Source organism: Necator americanus, chromosome IV (genome assembly GCF_031761385.1).
Source record: "Necator americanus strain Aroian chromosome IV, whole genome shotgun sequence".
In the NCBI taxonomy this organism is placed as follows: Eukaryota; Metazoa; Nematoda; class Chromadorea; order Rhabditida; family Ancylostomatidae; genus Necator; species Necator americanus.
In genome coordinates this window covers 25,210,144-25,232,574 of record NC_087374.1, presented here as the reverse complement: position 1 = coordinate 25,232,574, position 22,431 = coordinate 25,210,144, and the positions used below count along the sequence as shown (strand labels likewise).

The 22,431-nt window shown below is 40.6% G+C and overlaps 3 protein-coding genes across 7 annotated transcripts; 1 reads left to right on the top strand and 2 right to left on the bottom strand.

The window, feature by feature from the left end:
• Positions 1–397: 397 nt before the first annotated feature.
• Positions 398–2,075, bottom strand: RB195_002634 (uncharacterized protein; the record flags this gene model as incomplete). 3 transcript variants are annotated; one of them, XM_064199987.1, is made up of 3 exons in its annotated part: positions 398–614; positions 738–1,243; positions 1,320–2,075. In XM_064199987.1, 3 exons carry the CDS (start codon positions 2,073–2,075, stop codon positions 398–400), a joined length of 1,479 nt encoding a protein of 492 aa, XP_064055866.1. The 3 variants fall into 3 exon arrangements, with proteins under 3 accessions (XP_064055866.1, XP_064055868.1, XP_064055867.1); XM_064199986.1 differs by lacking the exons at positions 398–614; positions 1,320–2,075 and having other exon boundaries at positions 734–1,054; XM_064199985.1 differs by lacking the exons at positions 398–614; positions 738–1,243 and having other exon boundaries at positions 1,278–2,075.
• A 3,615-nt stretch (positions 2,076–5,690) lies between these two features.
• Positions 5,691–16,903, bottom strand: RB195_002633 (uncharacterized protein; the record flags this gene model as incomplete). Of its 3 annotated transcripts, XM_064199984.1 has the most annotated exons (13): positions 5,691–5,817; positions 5,879–6,006; positions 6,737–6,820; positions 7,241–7,321; positions 13,625–13,708; positions 13,802–13,819; positions 13,870–13,896; positions 14,011–14,152; positions 14,938–15,000; positions 15,085–15,202; positions 16,254–16,400; positions 16,478–16,548; positions 16,800–16,903. In XM_064199984.1, 13 exons carry the CDS (start codon positions 16,901–16,903, stop codon positions 5,691–5,693), a joined length of 1,194 nt encoding a protein of 397 aa, XP_064055865.1. The 3 variants fall into 3 exon arrangements, with proteins under 3 accessions (XP_064055865.1, XP_013297093.1, XP_013297092.1); XM_013441638.2 differs by lacking the exons at positions 5,691–5,817; positions 5,879–6,006; positions 6,737–6,820; ... (2 more) ...; positions 13,802–13,819; positions 16,800–16,903 and having other exon boundaries at positions 13,825–13,896; positions 16,478–16,547; XM_013441639.2 differs by lacking the exons at positions 13,625–13,708; positions 13,802–13,819; positions 13,870–13,896; ... (4 more) ...; positions 16,478–16,548; positions 16,800–16,903 and adding an exon at positions 7,456–7,512.
• A 228-nt stretch (positions 16,904–17,131) lies between these two features.
• Positions 17,132–21,360, top strand: RB195_002632 (uncharacterized protein; the record flags this gene model as incomplete). Its single annotated transcript, XM_013441637.2, has 14 exons — positions 17,132–17,323; positions 17,812–17,977; positions 18,059–18,153; positions 18,232–18,380; positions 18,448–18,631; positions 18,707–18,817; positions 18,869–19,006; positions 19,086–19,226; positions 19,285–19,386; positions 19,446–19,553; positions 19,957–20,076; positions 20,257–20,418; positions 20,799–20,867; positions 21,226–21,360. 14 exons carry the CDS (start codon positions 17,132–17,134, stop codon positions 21,358–21,360), a joined length of 1,872 nt encoding a protein of 623 aa, XP_013297091.2.
• Between the last annotated feature and the right edge of the window lie 1,071 nt (positions 21,361–22,431).

Here is a 22,431-nt window from a genome sequence, read left to right as displayed (position 1 = left end):
TTTGTAAGATAGCGCAGTAGAAGTCCATGTCCAAACAAAAAAACCTTTTTTTTATAATTCAGCCGTATTCGCCTTTACTGTATTCTGTACGTAAGAACCTTTACTCAGTTTTTGCCTTCACGTCTGGAGTGCATGTCATCCACGAGACTTGCATGACGTCATTTCATTCAAACCCTATTTTATCTGGTGCACAAATTCTTCTGGTGTTCAGCTAAATTCGTGTGTAATTCTTCTTTTTTGTTTTCTCGCAGCCTCATAATTTCTGGAATTATTTTAAGTTTTTAAACAGAAGAAAACAAAGTTTTTTTTCTTAGAAGCATCACGCTGCAAACCGTGTTAATGTTTTTCTGCGTCGAATTAGAACCTTTAATGAAACATTAGAAAAGAGAGAAAGAGCTCAAATGCATTTTCTATACCATGCTTCCACGACCGCTTCCGTCTCAACTGAGTCGAAGGCCTTTTTCAAGTCGATGAAGGTGAGACAGAGCGGCATCTTGTACTCTCGTGATACCTCGATGAGTTTCGAAACAGTGTGAATGTGGTCAATCGTGCTGAATCCTTTTCGAAACCCTGCTTGCTCGCATGGCTGTCCTTCATCCAAGACTTTTTCAATCCTAGTAAGGATCACTTTTGTAAAGAGTTCGTGGATGATGGACAGTAAGCAGATTGGGCGATAGTTTCCGGTGTCATGTGGATCGCCCTTTTTATACAACAACACGGTCTAGCTGGTCTTTCACTGTTTAGGAACCTTGCATTCCCGCAGGTAACGAGTAAAGAGCCTGGCCAGGGTGTTGATGAGTACTGGCGGAAGATTCTTTAGATGTTTTGGTCTTATTCTGTCAGGATCGGGTGCCGTACGTCTTCTTACGGACATGATAGCATGTTGTTCGTCGGACGGGAGAACTTCTGGAATGAACTGTCCATCTTCCCTCAGATGGTGAGGAGGCAAGTGGACATGGCTGTCGAAGAGATCAGAGTAGAAGTCGTAGATGATTTTCTCCATCCCCCTTCTCGATGCAATGGTTGTTCCCTTTGGGTTCCGGAGAGCAGTCATCCTCGTCTTGCGACTGGCGAAGTCTCGACGGGCATAGCGGATGCTTTTCCCCGCCTCTGCAGCTTCAGCCAGCACTTCTGCTCTTCTCTCTTTAAGGTCTTCCTTTATCGCCTCTCGGCAAAGCCTTGCGAGCTCGGACGTGAGTTCTTGGTTCCCTGCGGCTCGTGCTGCTCCACGCTGGCGTATCAGCTCAAGAGTTTCAAGAGACAGGCGCCTCTTGGTTTTAAAACTCTGCCTTGTTCGCGCAGTCGTGAAGGTGTTCAACAAGCAGGTCATATTCCTCGTCGATGTTGTCCATTGCGGAATCTTCCCAAAAGCCGGCTAGCGTAGCGAAGAGTACAACACCGACGTCCGTCAGGCAGAACCTTTTATTGACGATGATGTGGTCTATTTCATTACGATACCCTCCACCGGGTGACTCCCACGTCCAGCGTAGAGAGGAGGGCTTCTGGAATTGGGAGTTCCCATGGATGGTCTTAGTCGTCATGATGAACTCGGAGAGCCTCTCCCCCTGGTCATTCCATTGTAGGCCGTGGGTCCCGATGTGAAGTTCTTCCGGCGTTCTTCTTGGGCCAACCTTGGCGTTGAAATCGCCAATTATGACCTTGTAGAAGGCATGGTCTTCTCGGTAGAACTTCTCCAGGTCCATATAGAAAGCTTCGACTTCTTCTTCTTCTTCGTAGCTTGATGTTGGAGCGTAAGCGACGAAGATAGTCAAAGCTGGTGTTGGGCCACATCTTCTCATCCGCAGACGTCCGATTCGCGTCGTAAGTTGTTCGAAAGAGTCGATGTTCTTTGCCGTTCTCGTGTTGACGAGGACGCCAACTCCACCAACACCTCTACTGTCGCATGTTCCTAAGAATAGTTCTTCTCCAGTTTCATATACGGCGTTGAGAGGATGACGTCGTCTCGTCTCGGTCAGTCCGATGACGTCGTACTTAATCTTCTTGGCTTGCATCATCAGATCTTCGATGGCCGCTTCCGATGCAAGCGTACGTGCGTTGTAAGTACAGATCGCCATCTTAGTCCTTTTCCGTTTTGGTAGCCTACATGACTCCTGCAACCCCGTCCTACCTGGCGCTACCGTACCAGGCTTTCCTCCGGAATCAGGAGACCCTTTTCTATTATTGTGTTTTGCGTAAAAATTTTAAAACCCATGGGCAGGTTGCAAGCCCCTAGTCCCATGAGTTTCTGGGAGTGGACATGTGGAGCTTATTTGTTGGAGGCGACTCCAAACCGCCTCCCTTGCACCTCCCAGTCACTTGATTGCAGGCTTTTGGCCGGACCGACGTGCGGGATACAAGGATGTCATGAGTCAGTCCTGGCTCAGCAGAAACAGGGAGTCCATCCCCTGAATCCATCTGCGTCTCTGGGCAAGCACAAGGTCGCTTTTGGTCCGCGATTAGCCCCCTATCCGCCACCCGGGGACGCGCCACGTAGCCTCGCGACTAACCGGCTGTGATCCCTCTAGTGAGGGGATCCGTGGACAAATTAGAATTAATAAAATAAATGGAAAATATTTCAGAATGTTCTCCCACACTTCACTCATAACTCTCACTATGATGTTTGCGGTCCTCTCATTGGCTACCTTGGCTCAGATCCTTAGATTCAGGTTCGTTTGATATTTACTTTTAATTTTGTAGTGCTTGTAATGAAATTGTTGTCTAGGATTTGTTTTTTCCCTTCAAAATTGATCAAGTAATCATCGGGGCGGGTGTGGTGTAGCGGTTAGAGGTTCCGCTTCCTGCACGATCGATCGGAGGTTCGAGTACGGCCTAGTGCTGACCAAGCCTTTCATCCCTCCGGGGTCGATAAATTGGTACCAGACTTGTCTGGGAGGATAAAAGCACTGACTTGACACATCGGCTAGCCACCGCAAGTCATTGTATCGGCCAGATACACGTTCGTAAACCTCAAACGATTCTGAATTGAAGTGAACGTTGGGGCGCATCCCAAGCGGATTGATTAACGCCAGAAACTTTGTCCTTTTATCCTTTAAATCATCCTTCTCTCAAATTTAATTCAATTTAGAGGTCCTGATCATTTGCGCCGCTGATTTTCTTCAACGCCGTGCACAGACGTCTCAAGAATTCCTGCAGTGTTGCTGGCAAAAATCTGCAATGCTGGTGCAGCATATGCAGGTGGTTATGAATTGTCCGCAATGAATATTCTTCCGTTTCTTTTCTCTTTTTGACCTAAGAAAGAGGCAGCTGAATACCACTTAATATTTGTGTTCTGGAATATCGCAAAAACGCGCAAAAGTAGACAAATCGAACTGATAAATATACAAAATCAATGGAGATCTTGAAATAATAGAAAAAAATCTTCGCGTAAAAACTGCTTAAAACCGACAATTAAAGAATTGTGGAACAGAATCTTCAGAAGTATTCTTGAGATATTAAGCTACTATGTGCACCGGATATTCTAAAACACATGTATGGGTTCGATCCACTCTCGAGAAAGGAACTCGGAACGTCTCATTCAATACCTATTCTTGTTGGACCGCCTAAGGTCGACACCGAACACGTTCAACCCGGCTGTTGCACCGCGTCCGCGACGGATGCAGGCAGTAGCTCCCGCTCCTCAAAGTTTGCGACCTTTCAGCATAGCATGGACGAAACCATAATGTTTCATCCTAGTGTGTTTATTCCTCTGATGAAAACTTTAGGCAAAATCAAGACGAGTCATTCATTCATTCAATTCATTTTGTAGTCAGAATCCGATAAATGCATGAACAGTGAAGTTTTTAGCGTGTAAACTATGTTCGATGACACAAAAGAACAATTATTACACAGCGACGTTGGGGCGATCGCTGCATAAGAAATGGCTTGGCGAACTGCTCGTAGTTCGTTTTCTCTGAAGCTCGTAATCAACGTATTGTTTCAAAGCAAGGGGCCCAGAATTTTTTCTTTGTCAAGAAGAAGTTCAAAATTGCTCAAGATCTCTGTTCTGTTCCATATCAACCAACAATTTTTTTTTAATTCTCGATTCATATTCGTATTATTTCCTTGTGCTGTAATGCTGCAGCCTCCTTCTACAGACATTTTTTTTTGGTTCTTTAGCCATCCTCCTACAAGCGCAGGTGGAGAAATTCTGTGCTAGTGATTTTTTTCTTTGTAAACGCAGTAATAGAAAAAGTAATGGAACAATTGTCGCATGCAAAGCCCCTCTCCAAAGTGATAATTCCCTATTTTCTTCAAGATTTCTGAATTTTCTAAAATTCCCTGAGGAGGTCTCCAGGGAGCCTCACTCACTCTCAACGTATACGAACAAAAACAGCTTCTTTTCATTCGGAATGCGAGAAAAGAAGGAAAATTTTCAGAGTATTCGTCCCTTTGATAACTTGAACAAATCCATTTCCAATCCTTCATGGATTTTTCATTAATTACTTAGACTGATTTTTCTTCTTAAAGTATTTGGACCTCGACAGTTCGGTGCCTGGTAAGAAAAACTGCACAGTTTTGCTATCCCCTTGGTAAAAAGGCAAAAATATTTGGGTGTTGCGCACGTTTTAGCTTCAATCACCCATTTATCCGATTCGTCGTAGGTTCTGCCCATTTGTCAGTTTTTCAAAGACTCGTTTGAGTATTAGTCAGCTGGGACCTCTGTAAGAGATAGAGCGAATGAGAAAACAGGATCTATCCCATATTTGCAACTTATTTGACTATCCGATGTGACTCGGGTTAGACTCCAATCCTTTGCGACTGCTGCCAAAGAAGTGTCATGTTTAGAATGTCATGGTTTGCCTCATCTTCATCTATCATTGAACTTATTTCACCGGATTTGAACTTTTCCTCAAAGATTTTTTTTTTCTAGTGGACATGGGTGTGATTATCGACATTTTCTGATCTAGTTTTAGAGAATTTTAGATTTAGAGAGGAATCACAATTCGGAGCTTATGAACCACATAAGCTAAGCGGAAAAGTGCTAGTACATAGCTCCATTATTTTTCAGTAAATATCTTCGCTTTTCTGTTCAGAGAGCGGCATGCGACAGTTGATAAACTCTTTTAGGGAGAGGAATTCTCATATTCGAGGGGTTACTGATATCGCAGATTTACTGTCAGCTACGGTGCGAATTCGCAACTAATGCATATTTTCTCACTTAAATCTTGCTTAGAAATGTTCCAAGGTTTTCAAAGCGCATTGTTATCGAAGGGGATCCTTTTCCAGTGCCACTGAACGTGTCATCTCGTCCCGTTGCGCAATGCCGATGAACACGTTCTTGATCCCTCCTAGGTCATGCTTTCGCGTCACATCACTTATCCATGTACATTGCACAGCAGGATTTTGTCGCTCCACTGCTTTAAGCGCTATTTCTTCTTAATTTGACCTCTTCAGGTATTTCCTGTGACCACCGTTCTGGGTAAAATAATGGGGTAATTGGATTTGTTCATGTAGGGTAATTGAAATTTAACAGTTCTCCTATTCAACAAAGCTTTCTCGTTGCAATTTTTGAAATTAGACAGGTGGTGGGATCTTGAGGAATTTTTCTTCTTTCGAACATTAAAAAAAGATACTTTATCCGATATACATAGAATAAGTAAGTGTAAGACCAGAATAAATGCAAAGGTGGATAGATTAGCTGTACATGTGTAATACGACGCATTCAGCAAAGTTTACACAACAATTACGTTTCATTGGCCGGCATTAGTGTGCTGCCAGACCGGTGCAGGATACGCAGGACTTGTGTAAGGAGTATTTTCGGCAGTGGATGGGCCGCTATCGATATCCTTCAGGATCGACGACAAAAAATTGATGTACCTGAACTGACACAACAATATTTTAGGTTAGAAAAAAAAGAAGAAATAGGCGCATGATTTACCCTTGCGCTACTCGAAGCGTCTCGATTTTTGTCATTTTAGGCTCGTCAGGGACTGCTGGCAGTATTGTCCTCAAATGTTCCAGGGCATCGTTCAAGTTATTCATCCGACGACGCTCTCGAGCATTCGCCTTAAAAATTAAAAAGAACAATTAGAATAAAAACAGTACTTAGGACCGTTTTGGGAGAAGTTCAAGAAAAAAATAAAGACAAAGATAAAGAAAAATAGAGTAAAAATAAGATTAAAAAATAAGGAAGGTAAAAAAGAACGCAAATGCAATAGAAATGTAAGAAATGAAACGCATGGAGAGGAACGTACATTCGCGTACATTCGCTATTATTTCTTTGGATTCTGTAGAACTTCTCACAAAAACCTAACGAGTTTCTGATCACTTTGTTTTACCAACAGATAATCCACTTAAAAGCATCACCCCACGAGTCTGAAATGGTACAGATTTCGGGTGGAGTATTCGTATACGGGATCGTAGATTATGGAGAGGGGGGTGATTACGTTCATTTCTTCCTAATTGCTGTAAAAAAACGGTCCGGAAGATGCAGCGTATGCACAAGGCTAACGCGCTCCAATCGACCTCGCTGTAGAAAATAGCGCGCCGGAACGCCGAAGCCGCATCTTCCGGGCCGTTTGTTTACGGCAATTAGGAAGAAATAGACGGAATCACTCCCCTTTCCATAATCTAATATGCCGTATACGAATAGTCCACCTGAAATCCGTACCACCTCAGATTCGTGAGGTGATGCCTTTAATTAGCAAAAAAAATTACTCAGCGATACTCCTGTAAATCTATCTATTATATTTCTTCCTAAAAGAGAGACGATCATTTTGTAGCTCGATCACCTTACCTTATCTCTCCGTACTACACGTGCTCGTTCAATAGTAGCTGGACTTCTTTTGCGGCAACGGTACTTTCGTTTCTCACGTTTTACCTAAATTAGGCTTTCTTTTCATAGCTTTGAAAGCAATTAAAAGAAGGAAAAGTCGTTCGTAATTTCGAAGTTTCTATGTGAAAAAATTTTCAGGAGAACATCGAACATTTCATGAAAAATTTGTCGTAACGTTCGTCTTAACTTCCTCAAAAATCAACGAAAACGAAGAGACACTAGTACTTTTGCATCACCCATCGTCTGCATCAAAGCAAATCCGGCGTTTACCAATGTGTTTTTATCCTGTTCTTTTCTGTTCGACGAACCAAAAATTTCCAAACACTTAAGATCTTCGTTTCGTCAGAATCGTCTTTATATCTTTGAAAACCTTTCCTACATCTATGATTCCTAACATATGGTTGTTTTATTGCATGGTTCAGTAGATGCAACACGTTATACATCTACATATTATAGTTGACTAACCGTTTGCTCATTATTTTGCTGATGACATGGGTATGCAGGCGGAAAAGATGGCGATTCCATGAGTGCGTGCATACTACTGGCCTAAAATCATCATTTACTACAACTATTAACTGGGAATTCTCTTTGTTTACATAGCTAACGAACATTTGAGCGAATTTTCCATTAGTTTTTTTTTCTTCTTACGATACCACGTGTTATTTTGAACATTGGTTTACCTGCGCATCTGGTTCTGGATAAGAATAATGAGAGGAGGTTGGATAGTACAACTGCATGATGGAATAGGTGATGAGACTGTCACCACTTCACATCGTGAGGACCCCTGCGTGAGACGGGGCGGAGCGATGCATCAGCGGGGCGGCGCTTGATTGGATTAGGCGGATTACCGTAATCAAGACATAGATGAGGGCCAACAAATGTTACCGTAGAGTTCATTGCGTCATCGGTTTGCGAGGTCAAACGGTAGAACATGTGAAATGCTTGGACATTCGTTATTTCTTAGACGATTAGTGTAAGATGTGTCCTAAATAGCTTTAAAGATATTTAGGAAATATTGAAGCCTGAGGATTGCAAACATTATTTAATAGCACAACTTTTGAAAACAATTAGATCTGCACTGAAGTCAATTAAGATCAAATAAGTTTAGATAAATATGTACTGAATAATACCTAAATACTCAAGCTTTCTGACATTTAACTCACAGTTACTAACAGTTCTAGTTATGAAGCGATGCCGTAATCCTGACATAGATGACGGCCAAGACATAAATGATGGGTAGTTGTTCCTTTTCACTGTTCAGAGGCCATAAATTTGCTATCCTCACGGAAGACCTCATAGTGTGATGCGACTTCATTTTTGGTTAGAAAGGCCCACTCTAAGCAACGCTATTTTTCCTATAATGAAGCTTGGCTGGTGAAGAAAATCGAAAAAATAACAACAAATGAGATTTTTCAAAACTTTTGTAAATTTCTCCTATAAGGAACATGTAACTCTCTTTAGATTACTTTTTGGTAACCTCTACGACCTAATGTTGAAGTTGAATGAACCTAAATGAAGCAAATATACTGTTCAATAACGAATTTCAATAACGAATTCTACTGAATTTTCAACTAAATCATAGGTCTATGGATGTTCCCTTTGTTTTGATTTAAAATAAGCGTAAGCATAAGTAAAATGAAATTCCAAATGCTTCAGGCATCTAGACGTTATCTAATCGAAATGATTTCTTGTCCTCTGTTTTATATATAGTGACGGAACATGCGATTTCATTCGGTCCCGTTTCTTCTTTTACGCTTTAGAAGAAATTAAAAGAACAGTTTATATACGGAAGGAGGTTCACTAGATTTTGTATAGGTGTAATCATATTATACTACACAAAAGAGCTAAATAAGGCCACCAACACTCAGTTAATATTTTCTCCAGCTTTCCGGTGAAATCGTGTTACTGATATAGAAATACAGAGAAATGTATATGGCTCATCCTAGGGAGGAAGTTTTTTTCCTGCTCTCGGAGCCCATAAAATCTTTCTTTCAAATCTTAATATAAAGTTGCTAATAGTGCTAAGCGACTTCCATCTATGCACTCTGCTTTCTACAGGCAAGTACTTGTTATTTTCCCTAAATTCCTTTTCTCAGGTTGTTTTTAAATTCTTGGTATCATTGCATAATCTTATTCCCTTGTTCCTTGGATATCTTACTTGTTCTAATTGAGTAAAGGTCATCTCTCCATTTCTTCCTGTCAGGTTAAGGGTTAGACACATAAATGCGTAAATCCAGTACCTTTTAGAAAGAAAATATGTCAAGATACCTTAAGACATTACAATTGCAACCAACATTACGTGTGTATTTATATCCTTCCTGTACTCTAGGAAACCTAAAATCAATGAATTGCACATTCACTCAGTGCACCCTCTGGATATATCCAATCGGTGCGCAACCGTGCACTGTGAGAGCGTGTCCGTTATTGTTATCAGTTGTCTCAGGAAGAACCTACATAGGTGGTATATATAGTACAGTACAGTACAGTACTCCAATAATTCATGTATACTCGCTCTTTTCTGGAAAATTCTCTCCATATTTCTGTTCAGTATCAAAGCACTTAGGCAGATACATTTTAACTTATGTTATACTTCTTTCCTACACTTCCGTTCTTGAAATTTTTACGCGTACGATTACCGCCAACAGAGATCAGATCAGAAAAAAGTACGAAGAGTAAGAAAAAATTTCACCTCAATTTTTAACTTCAGTTGATTTTGTTGTAATGATTTGACAGAGATCAATAGAGGAAAGGAAAGAGGGGGAAGTTCTATCTATCAGCAAGCTTCCGCTATTGTCCTCTATCCGTTGATCTCGATACATCTGGCATCCCATTCGAGACCTCCATAAACGGCCTCACTACGCACTTTGATTTACATGACCCATTCTCGCGCCCCATTGAGCATCACATTCGTTCGAACCGAGCTGTGGATCGTGAATGAAGAACGTGGACACCGTTTCTTCGAGGAAGAAAATTCGAGGAAATAGAACGAATCTGTGGAGGAGAAAAGCCATGGGATCTATCCAGTGACGGAGTAGCCAATTAATCTTCCTGCTAATCTTCTTCGCATCCACCTGCCCAACATGGCTGCTGTAACTCGACGCGCTACGGTCAATCGTCTGTTATGTAATGCTTGTGTTCGTTGGGTAACGATGGTCAACGATTTGGTGCTGACTGGAGGCAATTTTAGACGATTCCTAATGATTCGTCACTAATTGGCTCATGTTGTGTAATCTACGTAAAGTACTCTGGGTCACAAATCAGTTGCGATGGAGAATGCGTAGTCCTGTTCTTCCAGGTTCTTCTACAATCAGACGTTTCCACAGCACTTTTTTGCTGATACAGAATAGTAAACATTAAAAGTCCCCTTAAATAGCGTTGTTATTTCATCAGGTTAAAATAAATAGGAATCGTTACTCTACCTGACAAACCACCTTTGACATTTACAGATATCTGATTCCACTGCATAAAAACTGCAGCCGTCTTTTTGTAGTTTTTGTTACTTCACTTCTTTTCCACGGCTAACATACATTGTCAAATATGGAACAGATCTGGTTCTGGGTCTCACATTTCAAACAAGGAAGTTATAAAAAATTAAAATGTTCTGTAAAATAAAACGGAAAGAGTTACCTTTGCGTGTTAGAAATGTCAAGCAAAATTTTTTTATACGAAATCAGCTGATTAGTTTTAAGTAAATATTGACATGCGTAAAAAAGACGCTACTACCCTGATTCCCCTAAAATTTCTAAAAAGGATGCATTTTAACTTCTCACTCTTCCCATTCTATTCTCTATATTATTATACACAAGTCATTGTATAGGTAGGCCAACACTCTTTCCAAAACCTCAACGGTTTCGAATTGCAGTAAAAGGCGTTGGCGCATCCTAAATAGTTTGATACGCCAGAGGAGTTATCCTTCTATCGTTTTATTATTGCTACTATTATCTGTTTTCTTTTATCGTTAAGTCTTTCCAAGACAAACTTACGTTTTCGCGTTATATAAGCACAAAAATTCATTGCTTATGGAGACATGTGTTCCAGCGAGAAGATGTTCAGAAAAAAACTGGGTACAACAAGATCTGAAGCGCCGAGCGATTCCCTAAATGACTGCGCTCGGAGCGAAGTTAGCGGATGCGAATGCGGAGAAAGAAGTCAGGCTGCCCAGATGAGTAAGGGTCCCACTTCGCAGCCGCTGACTTCAGCGCGCCACGTCGAACACACACGCAATCGCTTGCGCAATTGCGGCAAGTTTTAAGTTGTTTTTACTCGAATGTAGAACTGATTTAACGATTTCTTTCTGAGGGAGAGATACGAGGGAAGAGAGCAAGTGAAAGTCACTCCCGCAACTATTCATTAACTTAGTTCGTTTACTACGAGTGCCAAAAAGAACACTAGTAGATCTAGTAATTCCTAAGTGATTAGTAGTCAAAGTATAAAAAAGTATAGTGATCTTAAATTTAAAGCGCAAAATCTCGCAAATGCTAGTTTCTGCTTCTTTCTGATTCATTCGCTGAAATCAAGGAGGGCGAAAAGGTGCATGAAATAAGTACGACAAGTATTTTTCGAGTACATTAGGCAGAGAAATATCCTGCTGAGCGATGTGGTGCCGACAAATGCAACTCATATGACACCAACTTTATACTCAATGCTACACTTTGCAGGAACAAAGGACATGTTGAGCGGTCACCGTTCGCTAACGGCAATTAGATCCTCATAGCACGTAGTCAACTACGACAAACTCTGCATAGTAAGGGAATAGGACGAAGAAAATGCTTGAGCAGTTCAGCAGTGTTCTTCTTAATTTGATTAGTTCCTTTGAGAACTCGACGCTGTGTAATTGAGGTAGCTGACGTATTAGTAAGGCATTCAGAAATGACACCCGCAATTAGCGCTATTTGGCCATCTGTACATCTCCACGTAGCACACAAAAAGATGACCGTAACTTGATTGTACGCCACTTGAAACTCATTCGATTACTGTCGGTTATCGTATGCTTGAGAACCTGGTTTCATGGGATGGTGGACTGAGGTGCACAACCAGCAAAGTTCGTTCATCCACAATCTTACAAAATCGTCAAGTACTAAGTGCAGAGCGCAATCCAACATTGTTGAAAAGTGTTCTGTCGAGAACTGCACCTATTGATGTTTTCGTTTTTCTGTTACCTTTTGGTTCTAGTTATCCACAAAGTCGGAATGAGCAGTGAACCAACTTCCAATTTTCAAACTGTTGTTGTTTTGCACAGTCACGACAGAAAATATCAGATGAGAGACGAATACATTACGAAAACAGGAATCCCACGAACTAAAGTTTCGAACTCATTACCGGTCCATTACAATATTCATGCTTATTTACTTGTTATGTTTATGAGTTCATTTATTTTATCAAAATAGCAGTGGGCTCATATTAGTAAATGAAGCCCATTGCAAGCTAAACATCGCTACTCGCTGTTTTGACCTCTCGAATGAATAACGGCAAGAATAATTGTGTATATTCTGTCTAAATGAATAGAAAAATCACGAATGGAAGAATCAGTTAATGATTCTTCCAGAAAAGTTCGTGAATTTTCGTAAAGAAGCGCACGTTACAGTTATTGTGCAAATGCACCCCACGCTTTCAGTTCTCAACTCTACTGGAGCAGTAATTGGGACTACAACCGCCATTAAAATGAATAAATAGCGATAATGTTGGGAACAAATCCTACGTAGTGATTCATGCCATCATTTCTTTGTTCACATTTTGAAGATTCTGCACTCCCTCAAAAGGAGTTCCCATTGACAGTGATACCCAAAAAATAAAAAAGGCATCAGTTGATGCGTGCAGCTGAATGACCCGTCAGATCCAACAGACACATCTGTTGACAGGACGCACAAGTGAAGACTAATCTCAACCCAGCAGCAAATCCCGATCATCGGGAAATCGTCATCAATCTTTTGAAGACCATAGGGTCAAGCTCTAATTGGGGTAGCAGTAGACAAAGTGTAAAAACATTAAGATTCTAAATGTTGATGTACTCATATGCTAGAACCATCTGCAGTATGATAGTTGTGATATAAAAATATGAACAAATAATTCGCTTAACCCATCGCCATTTACTTATTGAACAGGGTGCAAGAAAAGGAGAGAGAAATCTTCCCTTGGGCATACTGTGTGAAACGTTTCCGAATGGAACTATGAAAAAAGCTGAGCAGCTGAGCGTCAACTACTACAAACGAGACAGAACAATGCTGATATTGTAACAGCCGTGATTAACCCTGCAATGGTTGAGCAGACTTGACGATACAAACCCACAGTATTTATTCATCACCGTTTACTAAATCACTAAATAAGCAGAATCCTCTCGGTTGCATTCTAAGCTCCACAATAAAATTTCTTCTTCAAAACTTACCGGAAGTGAAAACTACTATAGAGACTAATCATTGCCCCCAAAAATCCGTAGATACGTCAATGTGTTTGCAATTTAAAATATGGATAATGACATCCCTAAAACTGCATTGTAGAACGTTGGAGTGGAACGAATATTTATATGAAGGAAAATTAAGCATAAACGTACGAAGATGTACAAAACATAAGTACACGTGTTCAAAACGAGAGGGCCGCTATTGTTTAGATGCTGTCTGCCACAGGGATAATTCTCAGTACATTACGTAATGAACAGCACAAGTGAGGCCGTCCGAAAAGATCAAAGAGAACGCGACATTAATTAGAAATCGATATCGCCGGTCTCAGATTTTGCGACAGTCAAGAAGTCGTCATTGCCTTCCTTCAGAAAAAGTTAGGAATTATCTTATGTAGGAAGTACAACATAAGCAGGTCATAAACAATATACGTAGAATACAAAAAAAAGGTCGAAACGTGATGAGAAACTCGTTTTGTGGACGGTTGTACACAGAACAGGATTACTGAAGATATTTGACACATACATAGTCCTTTTTGAGTCTAGAAGAACAAAGGCCTACAGATAATGACACTTAAGAAAAAGCTCAGGCATAATGCATGTGAAAATAGTAACACAGTAAGGATTAAACGTACATCTCTCACATCTCTATCCTAACCTAAAGATCAGCCTTGTACTGGACATTAGTATTCACAGAATGGACTGCTGTCGAGAATGACCGAAGTTGAACCTGAACACAAAAAATGAAAGGAGTACTTGGCACGGATATCATTAGTGCTCCTCCAGACTATCGTAGAATCGTTATGCACAAGAGAGTTAATGAAAATATCACGGTACTGATTACCTGTTCGCTATTCTTTATGAGACATGCGCTGCTTTCGACCCAATCAACGGGCGCTTCTGTTTCTTTTCCAGTATAGATTAGCACATCAAAGGAGCACGGCTCTTCGAGGAGGGGGAGAAATGTCACTGATGCGGTAATTTGTCTGCAATAATCTTGTCTCTGTGAGATACAGAAGTAATAAACTTTTACACCTGGTTATGAGGCAAAATTTTTGTTGAGGAGAAAAAAAAAACTGGTAATGCAACCAAAGTGTAATTTTAACGATTTTGATAAAATTTAATATATTTCTTTCCTGACTGCAACGTGTAAGCAAAAACTCCGAGGCGTGATGAAAAACCACCGCTGAGAAAACGTTATTTCGTGCATGGGTGACAATCACCGCCCATGGTAGGGAATCAGATATGCAAAGCAAAGTTCATCTCGCCTTTGCCAAACATATAGATATTTTGAGAGGCGTATTCAACAATAAGAGTATACGATAAAGAACAGTTAGTAGGTTCGATATTGAGTTTAAAACACCCTGCAAAGATGTTCTTGGCCTCGTATAATATATTAAGGGAGAAAATAACATCTGAGAGCGCCCCACTAGAATAGTGAACACAAGTGAGTATTCTCTTTGGTTCATCTAATTACTTATTTTTATTTAGTAGAGAAATTATTGCAATAGAACCCAACTTACGTTTTTTGTTATTCAATTTCAGTATTTTGTCTATAGGAAGGCGCTGATTAAGAAAAGACAGAGTTAAAGATCGTAAAAAATGTTTTAGAGTTGTTATTGATCAAGGTTAAAAACTAGAACTGAAATTATGACAATTATAAAGTTGGACAAATAAAAGCAAAGAAAATAAAAGCGAGGAAATTGTGATGTGTATGATCCTCTTTCTGTTCAAGATATGTTAGTAGATTTCGCAACAATTCGGAACTCACCTAATTACATCAGACATCTCTTGCTTTATCTTCTTCTCATCCTTCTGCCTAGTTGAATTTTCACTGAAGAGAAATTACTTGAAAGCAAGAACAACTTTTAATTTCAAAGAATCTAAGACAAAAACTATCGATTTGGATGATACGAACCCTTCCTCATTCATCTCTTCAGTTTGAATATCGAACTGCCACCGTTCCATAACTTCTTTTGTTTTGATTTCTGAGATAACCAGCACCAAACGCTTCAGTTTTCGTTTGCTCAACCAAACTGAAAATCACGAATTCAAAACAGAATTTGTTGGAAGCCGGTGCGTTCATCATCAATTTCGGAATCGTGGGGTTTAGAGGCAGCGTATCAAGTTGCGAAGTGTGGGAAAATAGAGAGTTCGTATAGTAGATTACGAATATGAACATCTCCCTCAATTCTCCTGTTCGTATTGAAGAACCACGTTTGTTTCTACGAGCCACGTGAAGATGCACCACCACTTCGCACGAGCCGCATCCACAAGCGAACGGTCGAAAGCTAATGAGGTCATTTCAGCAGCTTATTGAAATGAAACTAATGAATGAGCTGCTGCCGGATTCAGAGCGTTTCCAAAAATGGCGCATTCTAAGGCAACTCGTAGCGACAAACGTTAAGGGAAACGGAAATTGAGAAAGGCCTTATACAACCCTAAAACTCGTAATATACACTTTGAGCTCTATATTTTCTGATAAGGACCTCAAGCTCGTCTTCTTCGTAATTTGTTGGCTTTAATGAACGCTTATACATCCCAGACAAGGACTGATCTCAAGTCAAAAATCAATCAATCAAAATTTGCATCTGTTTCCCGTTTCCAAAGCTTCAGAAATGCGAAAAGTAGAACTTGATCTCTTGAAAGTTTTCAAGGTCTCTCTTTAAGTTGGTCTGCTTGACCTACAAACCTTCGCTGAATCATCCACGCTAGTTTATTACTTTACTTCCTTGTTCTTAAACGCTGTTACTTTTTAGAGGGTGAACTGAGACCTTGAAGATACTGCTATAATAAAGGTAAGGACCAGATATCTAATTGCAGTTCCAAGAAGTTGTTTGTGGTTCTCCCTAGAAGGTTGAATTTCTTACTTAAGTCCGAGTCTTTCAAAATATAAGGACAAAACCATTCTAACTATCAGCCAACTTATTCACTTAGCTTTAGGTCCTGACATTATAGTGAATAAGATTGCAAAGTTTTGAATGCGTCCAGAACATTAAGGATAGCTACGGGAAAACTACTTGACGAAGATAAAGAGGAGATTGAAAAAAACCGGCAAAACATGAATAGAAGAAGCCTCAAACTAACATTCAACTTGCTTCAGTAATGGCTCAAGAAATTGTTGCAGTTTAGCGTCATTTGTGACTAACAGTGTTAGACCGTACTTCTTCTCTCTTTTGAAAGTATCGCCAGGATATAATCCTCTTTGATATAGAATGCTGTTAATGCCATAGTCTGAAAATGCAAAAAGATTAAAACAATGCTGGCCGAGGACCCAACTACTTCAACAAATGAATGAATGTGTATCTCACGGAAAAATTCCTGTACTAGTTGAGCCGAGCCCTTCAAGCTTATGCTACCTTTTGTCTTTGTGTCTGTCATCCTGAAGCATAACTTTGTTATAAATCGGGTGGAAAAGACAAGTATATTTTGAGGGATAGTGGACATAAAACCAGCAGTGGGAGCAGGAGAGAAAAGCAGTAACAAATCCCAAGATATTTGGAAGCAGGTAAAGCAGAGCTGACCTCGGAACAAGGTCAAGCTCACAAAAATAGTACCAGAGGTTCCCATGGGAAAACAAAAAAAGAAAATGAAAAACTGAATCTGATTCTCTGCGAAGTCCAACTTCCGCACCTGCTCGAGATTGTAGAAAAACATTGCGCATGATGAAAGGATCCCTCCCAACTACTTTCCCACAATAACGCAGAAGAAATGCACACAAATGCTTTCTTTTTCATCCACGGAGACTTCAAATGCAGAACTTCGCGCCGATATCAATCGTGGCCTTTAATTGGCCGTCGTCCATGGCAAAAATCAGTTCGAATACTTGTCCAGGTCTCATTTTCCTCCTGTGCTGCTCTTCTTTGTAGTTGTTTGCAGATGTTTTTTTTTTTGGACTCTTCAGAATTCTTGTGTTTTTGTACGTATGCCTCGTGACGGTCGAGATATTTGGCGTTTCCAGGGAGATGTCTGTAGGCGACTCGTTGTCGCTTGCTGTGGCAGTTTATGGATTTCTTCCTCGAACGAAACGTATAGAAGCAGCAGGACATTCTTATGAGTGTTCTTTGATTCGTGACCAAATCACTCTTGGTAGGTGTACCTTGCCGATACTCAGGAGGAGCAGTCAGGATGAAGTTTGCGACAGCCCTCTCGAAGATGTGAGTACGGGTATTTTTCTTTTTTTTTTTTAAGGAATTTGGTGACATTCCATATGCATTAGCTCTTGCTGCATGAATATCACAAGGAAAAATGCGATTTTCTCCTTTCCTCTTGAGTTTATTTGTGCTAAACGCCCTCACTCATGCTACAACTAAGTAAGCGGTTGCGGTTACGAAGTGGTCAGGAAGGACCCTTCGGTAACCTTATCCAGTTCGAACTGAGGTTCCCTGCAGTCACTTTCAAGTGATAGCAAGACATCCTACCGCAATGAATCGTACAACTTAGCTAAATTGTCCAAGTGCACCACACATCTTGAATTTTCGACCTATGCATGCTCTATGACAATACTAGGGCACGATTCCCACGCGGTCGTAACGATGACACTCATCACTACACCCCGAGAAAAAAAAGCTGTAGAAACAGAAACTGCGGAAGTATGGGGGTTAGGAGTCCTCAACTGCAGCCCAGCTATCTTTGATTCTTTCAGATCGATGAAAATGAAAGGGCTTCTTGGTTTGATGTAGATGATGAAAAGTATGAGCGATACTTGATGAAACTGGACCCGAATGATACGAAAAATCAGGATCACTACAAAGTTTTGGGTCTATCAAAGCTTCGCTTCAAAGCAACTATGGCAGAAATTAGGAGTTGTTGTATGTTTCCCTTGTCTTTTGTAGCCTCGTTTTCTTCGCGATATTTTCTTTATTCTGTTCTCTTATTTCCTCTTAGTTTAGATCGTGCTAAGGTCCTAAAATATCACCCCGATAAAAAGAAGCACAGAGGAGAACCACTTCCGGCCGGTGAAGACTATTTCACGTGTATTACAAAAGTAAATACTTATTTTTTACACGTTTTTCGCTACTACTTCCCTACTTCTTCCTATATTTTCTTACCACAGACATTTTAGGCCTACGAACAGCTTGGCGTTTCAGAAGCTAAACGACAAGCCTACGACTCTGTTGACCATAAATTTGATGACGCCATACCTAGTGAGAAGTCCATCAACAAAGAAAACTTTTTCTCCGAGTTAGCCCCTGTATTTGAACGGAATGCACGGTATTTATTGCTCTTCACAAATTTTTTTACCATTTCCAATGCTGTAACGGCTCAAAATCCTATTTAGATGGTCAATTTTACAACCTGTTCCTCGCTTGGGAAATGTTGATTCGGAAAGGAAGGCTGTAGAGAACTTCTACAACTTTTGGTTCGATTTTTCTTCTTGGAGAGAATTTTCCTATTTGGATGAGGAAGACAAGGAGAAGGGTGAAGATCGTTATGAAAGAAGAGAGTTGGAAAAAATAAATAAAGTATTGCTTCTTTGTTTCTCCTAGAATTTTTGTTGTCAGATGGAATTTGAAGCTCCAAGTCTGTTCAATTTTAAGGCTGAAAGAGAACGCCGAAGAAAAGAAGAAGCAAAGCGAATACGGCGATTGGTCGAATTGGCTTACTCAAAGGATCCCCGAATAGCTAAGTTCAAGAAAGAGGACCAAGAGGTATTCACAACTCGTTTTGAGATGGAAGCCATACACGACTATCTTCTTCAGATGAAAAACAAAGCCAAGGAGGAAAGGCAAAGGAAACTGCGGGAGAAGGCTGAGGCTATAGAACAAGAACGAAGGGCGAAAGAGGAGGCAGAGATGAAAGCTAAAGAAGAACAAGAACGGATTGCAAAAGAAGAGAGAGTAAGTAACGACTGGATTTCTACTATCCACAACTTTTACCTTATATCGTACGAGTTATGTTCTTACGTTCATGTTGAAGGAAAAGGAGCGAAAGGAGAAAGAAACTGCCAAGAAAGCTGCGGCTGCCCAGCGAAGGCGTTTCAAGAAGTTAGCTGAAGCTGCTGGTCATTGGACAGAAGATGCCAGAGAGAAACTTGTGGAGATGGAACGTGTTGAGAGGGTACAGTTGTTTGTTCCTTTATTTTTACTTTTAATGGGACAATTTTTTTTTTTTGCAGCTTTGTTTGTCACTGTCTGTCGATGCAATGACAGCTTTATGTGACTCTATTGAGAAACTAACGGTCCGAGAAGAAATCCTCTCTGCCATCTCGAAAGCAGAGGTGATGGTGGTTCATTTCTGGTGATATTCATGCACTGCACAGAATTTGTTGCCTTGTAGAGTACTAAAACAAATGCTGCTACGAAGACTGAGACAAAAACGGAAGATAGGCCGAAAGAAGCAGACAAAGTGTTATGGACGAGCGACGAAATCCAACTACTAATTAAGGTTCACTTTCGTTGGCACTCTGCACTTATTTTTCCTAGAGTTTCCGATCTATAGTAGGGTAAAAACGACATGAACCACGTACGCAATTGCGTACGCGGCTTCTCTCGAAGCGCTTCGGTGGAGCGTAGCGGCTATTAGCGCTGTGAAATCTTTGTTGGCACCACTCATCGCTGCAGTTTGCGACGGTCCCTACTCGGGTCCAACTGCTGCCCCCACTGCGCCGTTTCGACCGAGTACGGGAACCGCAACTACACTCGTGATTCATGTCGCTTTGACCCGATTATACATTTATTCTTTATTGTGCATTCGTTATTCTGCACACCTAGTGGTTCCAGTTATTTTCCATAGCTCGTAGTTAGTTCTGGTATCAGATCAGTATTTTTGTGGCAATGACTACTTTTAGGCATCTAACACCTATCCTGCGGGTACAGTCGATAGGTGGAATGTTATAGCTGATTACATAAACGAGCATCGCAAAGACAAATCTACTCCCCCGAAAAATGAAAAACAAATTATAAAACAGGTAGGTACATTTATTGAACAAAGAAAACGTTCCTATATTTACTGTCACATTTGTCAACTTATCCAACAACTTGTCTTTTCCAACAAGGCAGGTCTTTAGATGTCTTAGGATATTTCTTCTTATGAATGTTTTGCCTAAGTGATTTTCCTTACCATTCTGAGAATGGCTATGTCTTTCCAGTGCAAAGCGGTGCAATCTATGAATGTTAAACTACCAGTGACCACTCAAAACATGTTGGGGACTTCACTGCCAGATGAGGATACTTGGACTCTCACTGAACAGAAATTGCTTGAAAAAGCAATCAAAACGTATCCGGCTTCTGATCCGGAGCGATGGGATAAGGTATGGGTTTTCGGTCTATAACCAGCGAGTCAACTTTGTCTTTTTGCTGGTATTGGCTTATGATTTTTTTGGTTCTTACTGATCAGAAGTTGTGTGGTTAAAACAAAAACACCGAACTGATCAATTTATCCGGCAGGACAACTCTTTGCATCTATAAAATAATCAAATAGAAGTACGCAACGGGAACTGAACCGTATGGGTTTAAAATCTGATCAGCCTGGTGTACCCGAGTTTTGAATTTGTAAGACTTTTTTTCTTTACTGTGCCACAAACTGGTCTCTGAGCCATAATCACTTCAGAATTGCTTCGGAAGACCCATTATCCTGAGGCTTCTAGAACTTCTCTCTTCAAACTTTTTTGTATTGTTACTCGTTTTTCAGATTTCGACGGCAGTTGGGACAAAAACGAAAAAAGCGTGTATACGTCGTTTTAAATATCTTGTGCAAATGGTAAAGAACAAAAAGGAAGAAGGATCATGTTGAACTTTGGTTGGATCGTATCGTCAGCGCAGCTATACGTGGCTGCTTTTTTTTTAAAATTAATTGAAATGTTCGGTGTTGATGCTGGTCATCTGTGCTCTTGGGCGGAGATTTTCATAACTATACTGCTTTTCTGCGTGCGCTCGTTTCACATTTTATTGCTAGAAGCAACGAGTATATGTTACTTGAGCTGCGATTCGCAGTAGCCTGTTGTTGTTGTGGTGACAAGATTCTATCGTTTGGGTAATTGTTACCTCAGTGTTACTGCTCAGATAAAAAAGTTGTTCCTGAGTTTTGCATTTGTATCATGAAGTCATTGCTATTTCAGTTGTTGACTAGTGAGTGTATGATGCTTTCAGTTAATGGCGTTGTAAAGAAGGACAGTTATCGTGATCACGTTCGTCGCTATCGTTCCTACGATATCGGCGCTGAAGAAACAGGTTGTGCCGATGTCGTCTATTGATTCGCTGTCTCTTATTGCCTATTTCTCACACACTTATACATTAATTTGTCAGCTGAATCTTACAATTTGTTCTTATGACGTCTCACTTCTTTTGCCTCATCTTGTTTTCCGGGCAGGATTCCTTTTCTGGGACTTTCTTTGAGGACTTTGAGTAGCAGCAAGTTAACCGCTTGGTGTTTCACATTTGACTTAAGATATGAAAGTTCCCTTCTCATTATCGATTCTTGAAACGAAAACCATGCGGCTGTGGTTTGAGATTGCGAGCTCAATGTGCTGTGCCCACCGTGATGTGTTTGCACCTCGAAACGCGCATCTTTTGATAGGTACTGGATAAGATTCGCTACATAATTAATTATTTGTTTGTTTCACTCGTAGTGATCATACTTGTAATGCGCAACAAAATAAATAGCATCATACAGTGTGCAGTTGGAGATATCTGAACCGCTAAGGTTTTAAGATGGCGTTGCGTGTTTAGTTACGCGACGAATAGAATACCATTCCCAATCAGCGGGAGCCTAACTGATGAACTATGAATGCGACAATTTTTGAGATGTGTTGTTTTCCAAGGTCTCCTGCTATTTTTTTTTGTTCTCTCGTTAGAATTTAGTAATTCGTGGACGAGAATTAATCTAGACGAGAGTAGAAGCTAGAGTTAGTTTTACGTTCAGTGTCGGATAGATCTGGATTTTCGCAATCCGATAGTGCACCGTCCAATCTAGTGGGCTCACAGCGTTATCTTGGATTTTGTCCTTGTTCATTAATGATAACGGCGATTTGTGTTCGATAACGTGATGGGTAAAATTACGCTCTTGAGCGGTGGATACAGTTCGTATTTATGAGGAACGCCAAAGCCGATCACTTAATCGTGATTGTATTGTTCGCTGATGCTTTTCTAACAGGACCAAACCTTAACTGAGGGTTCTACTTGCTAATCAGGTCTGTTTGAAGTCTGACTGTCTAAGGCAGAACTAGCTCAGCTTCAAACTGCACTTATCAAAGACAGAGACGTCTGACTGACTTTGTTTGAGTTTATTCTTCTAAATTTCTCCATTATATATACGCTATGTCTTG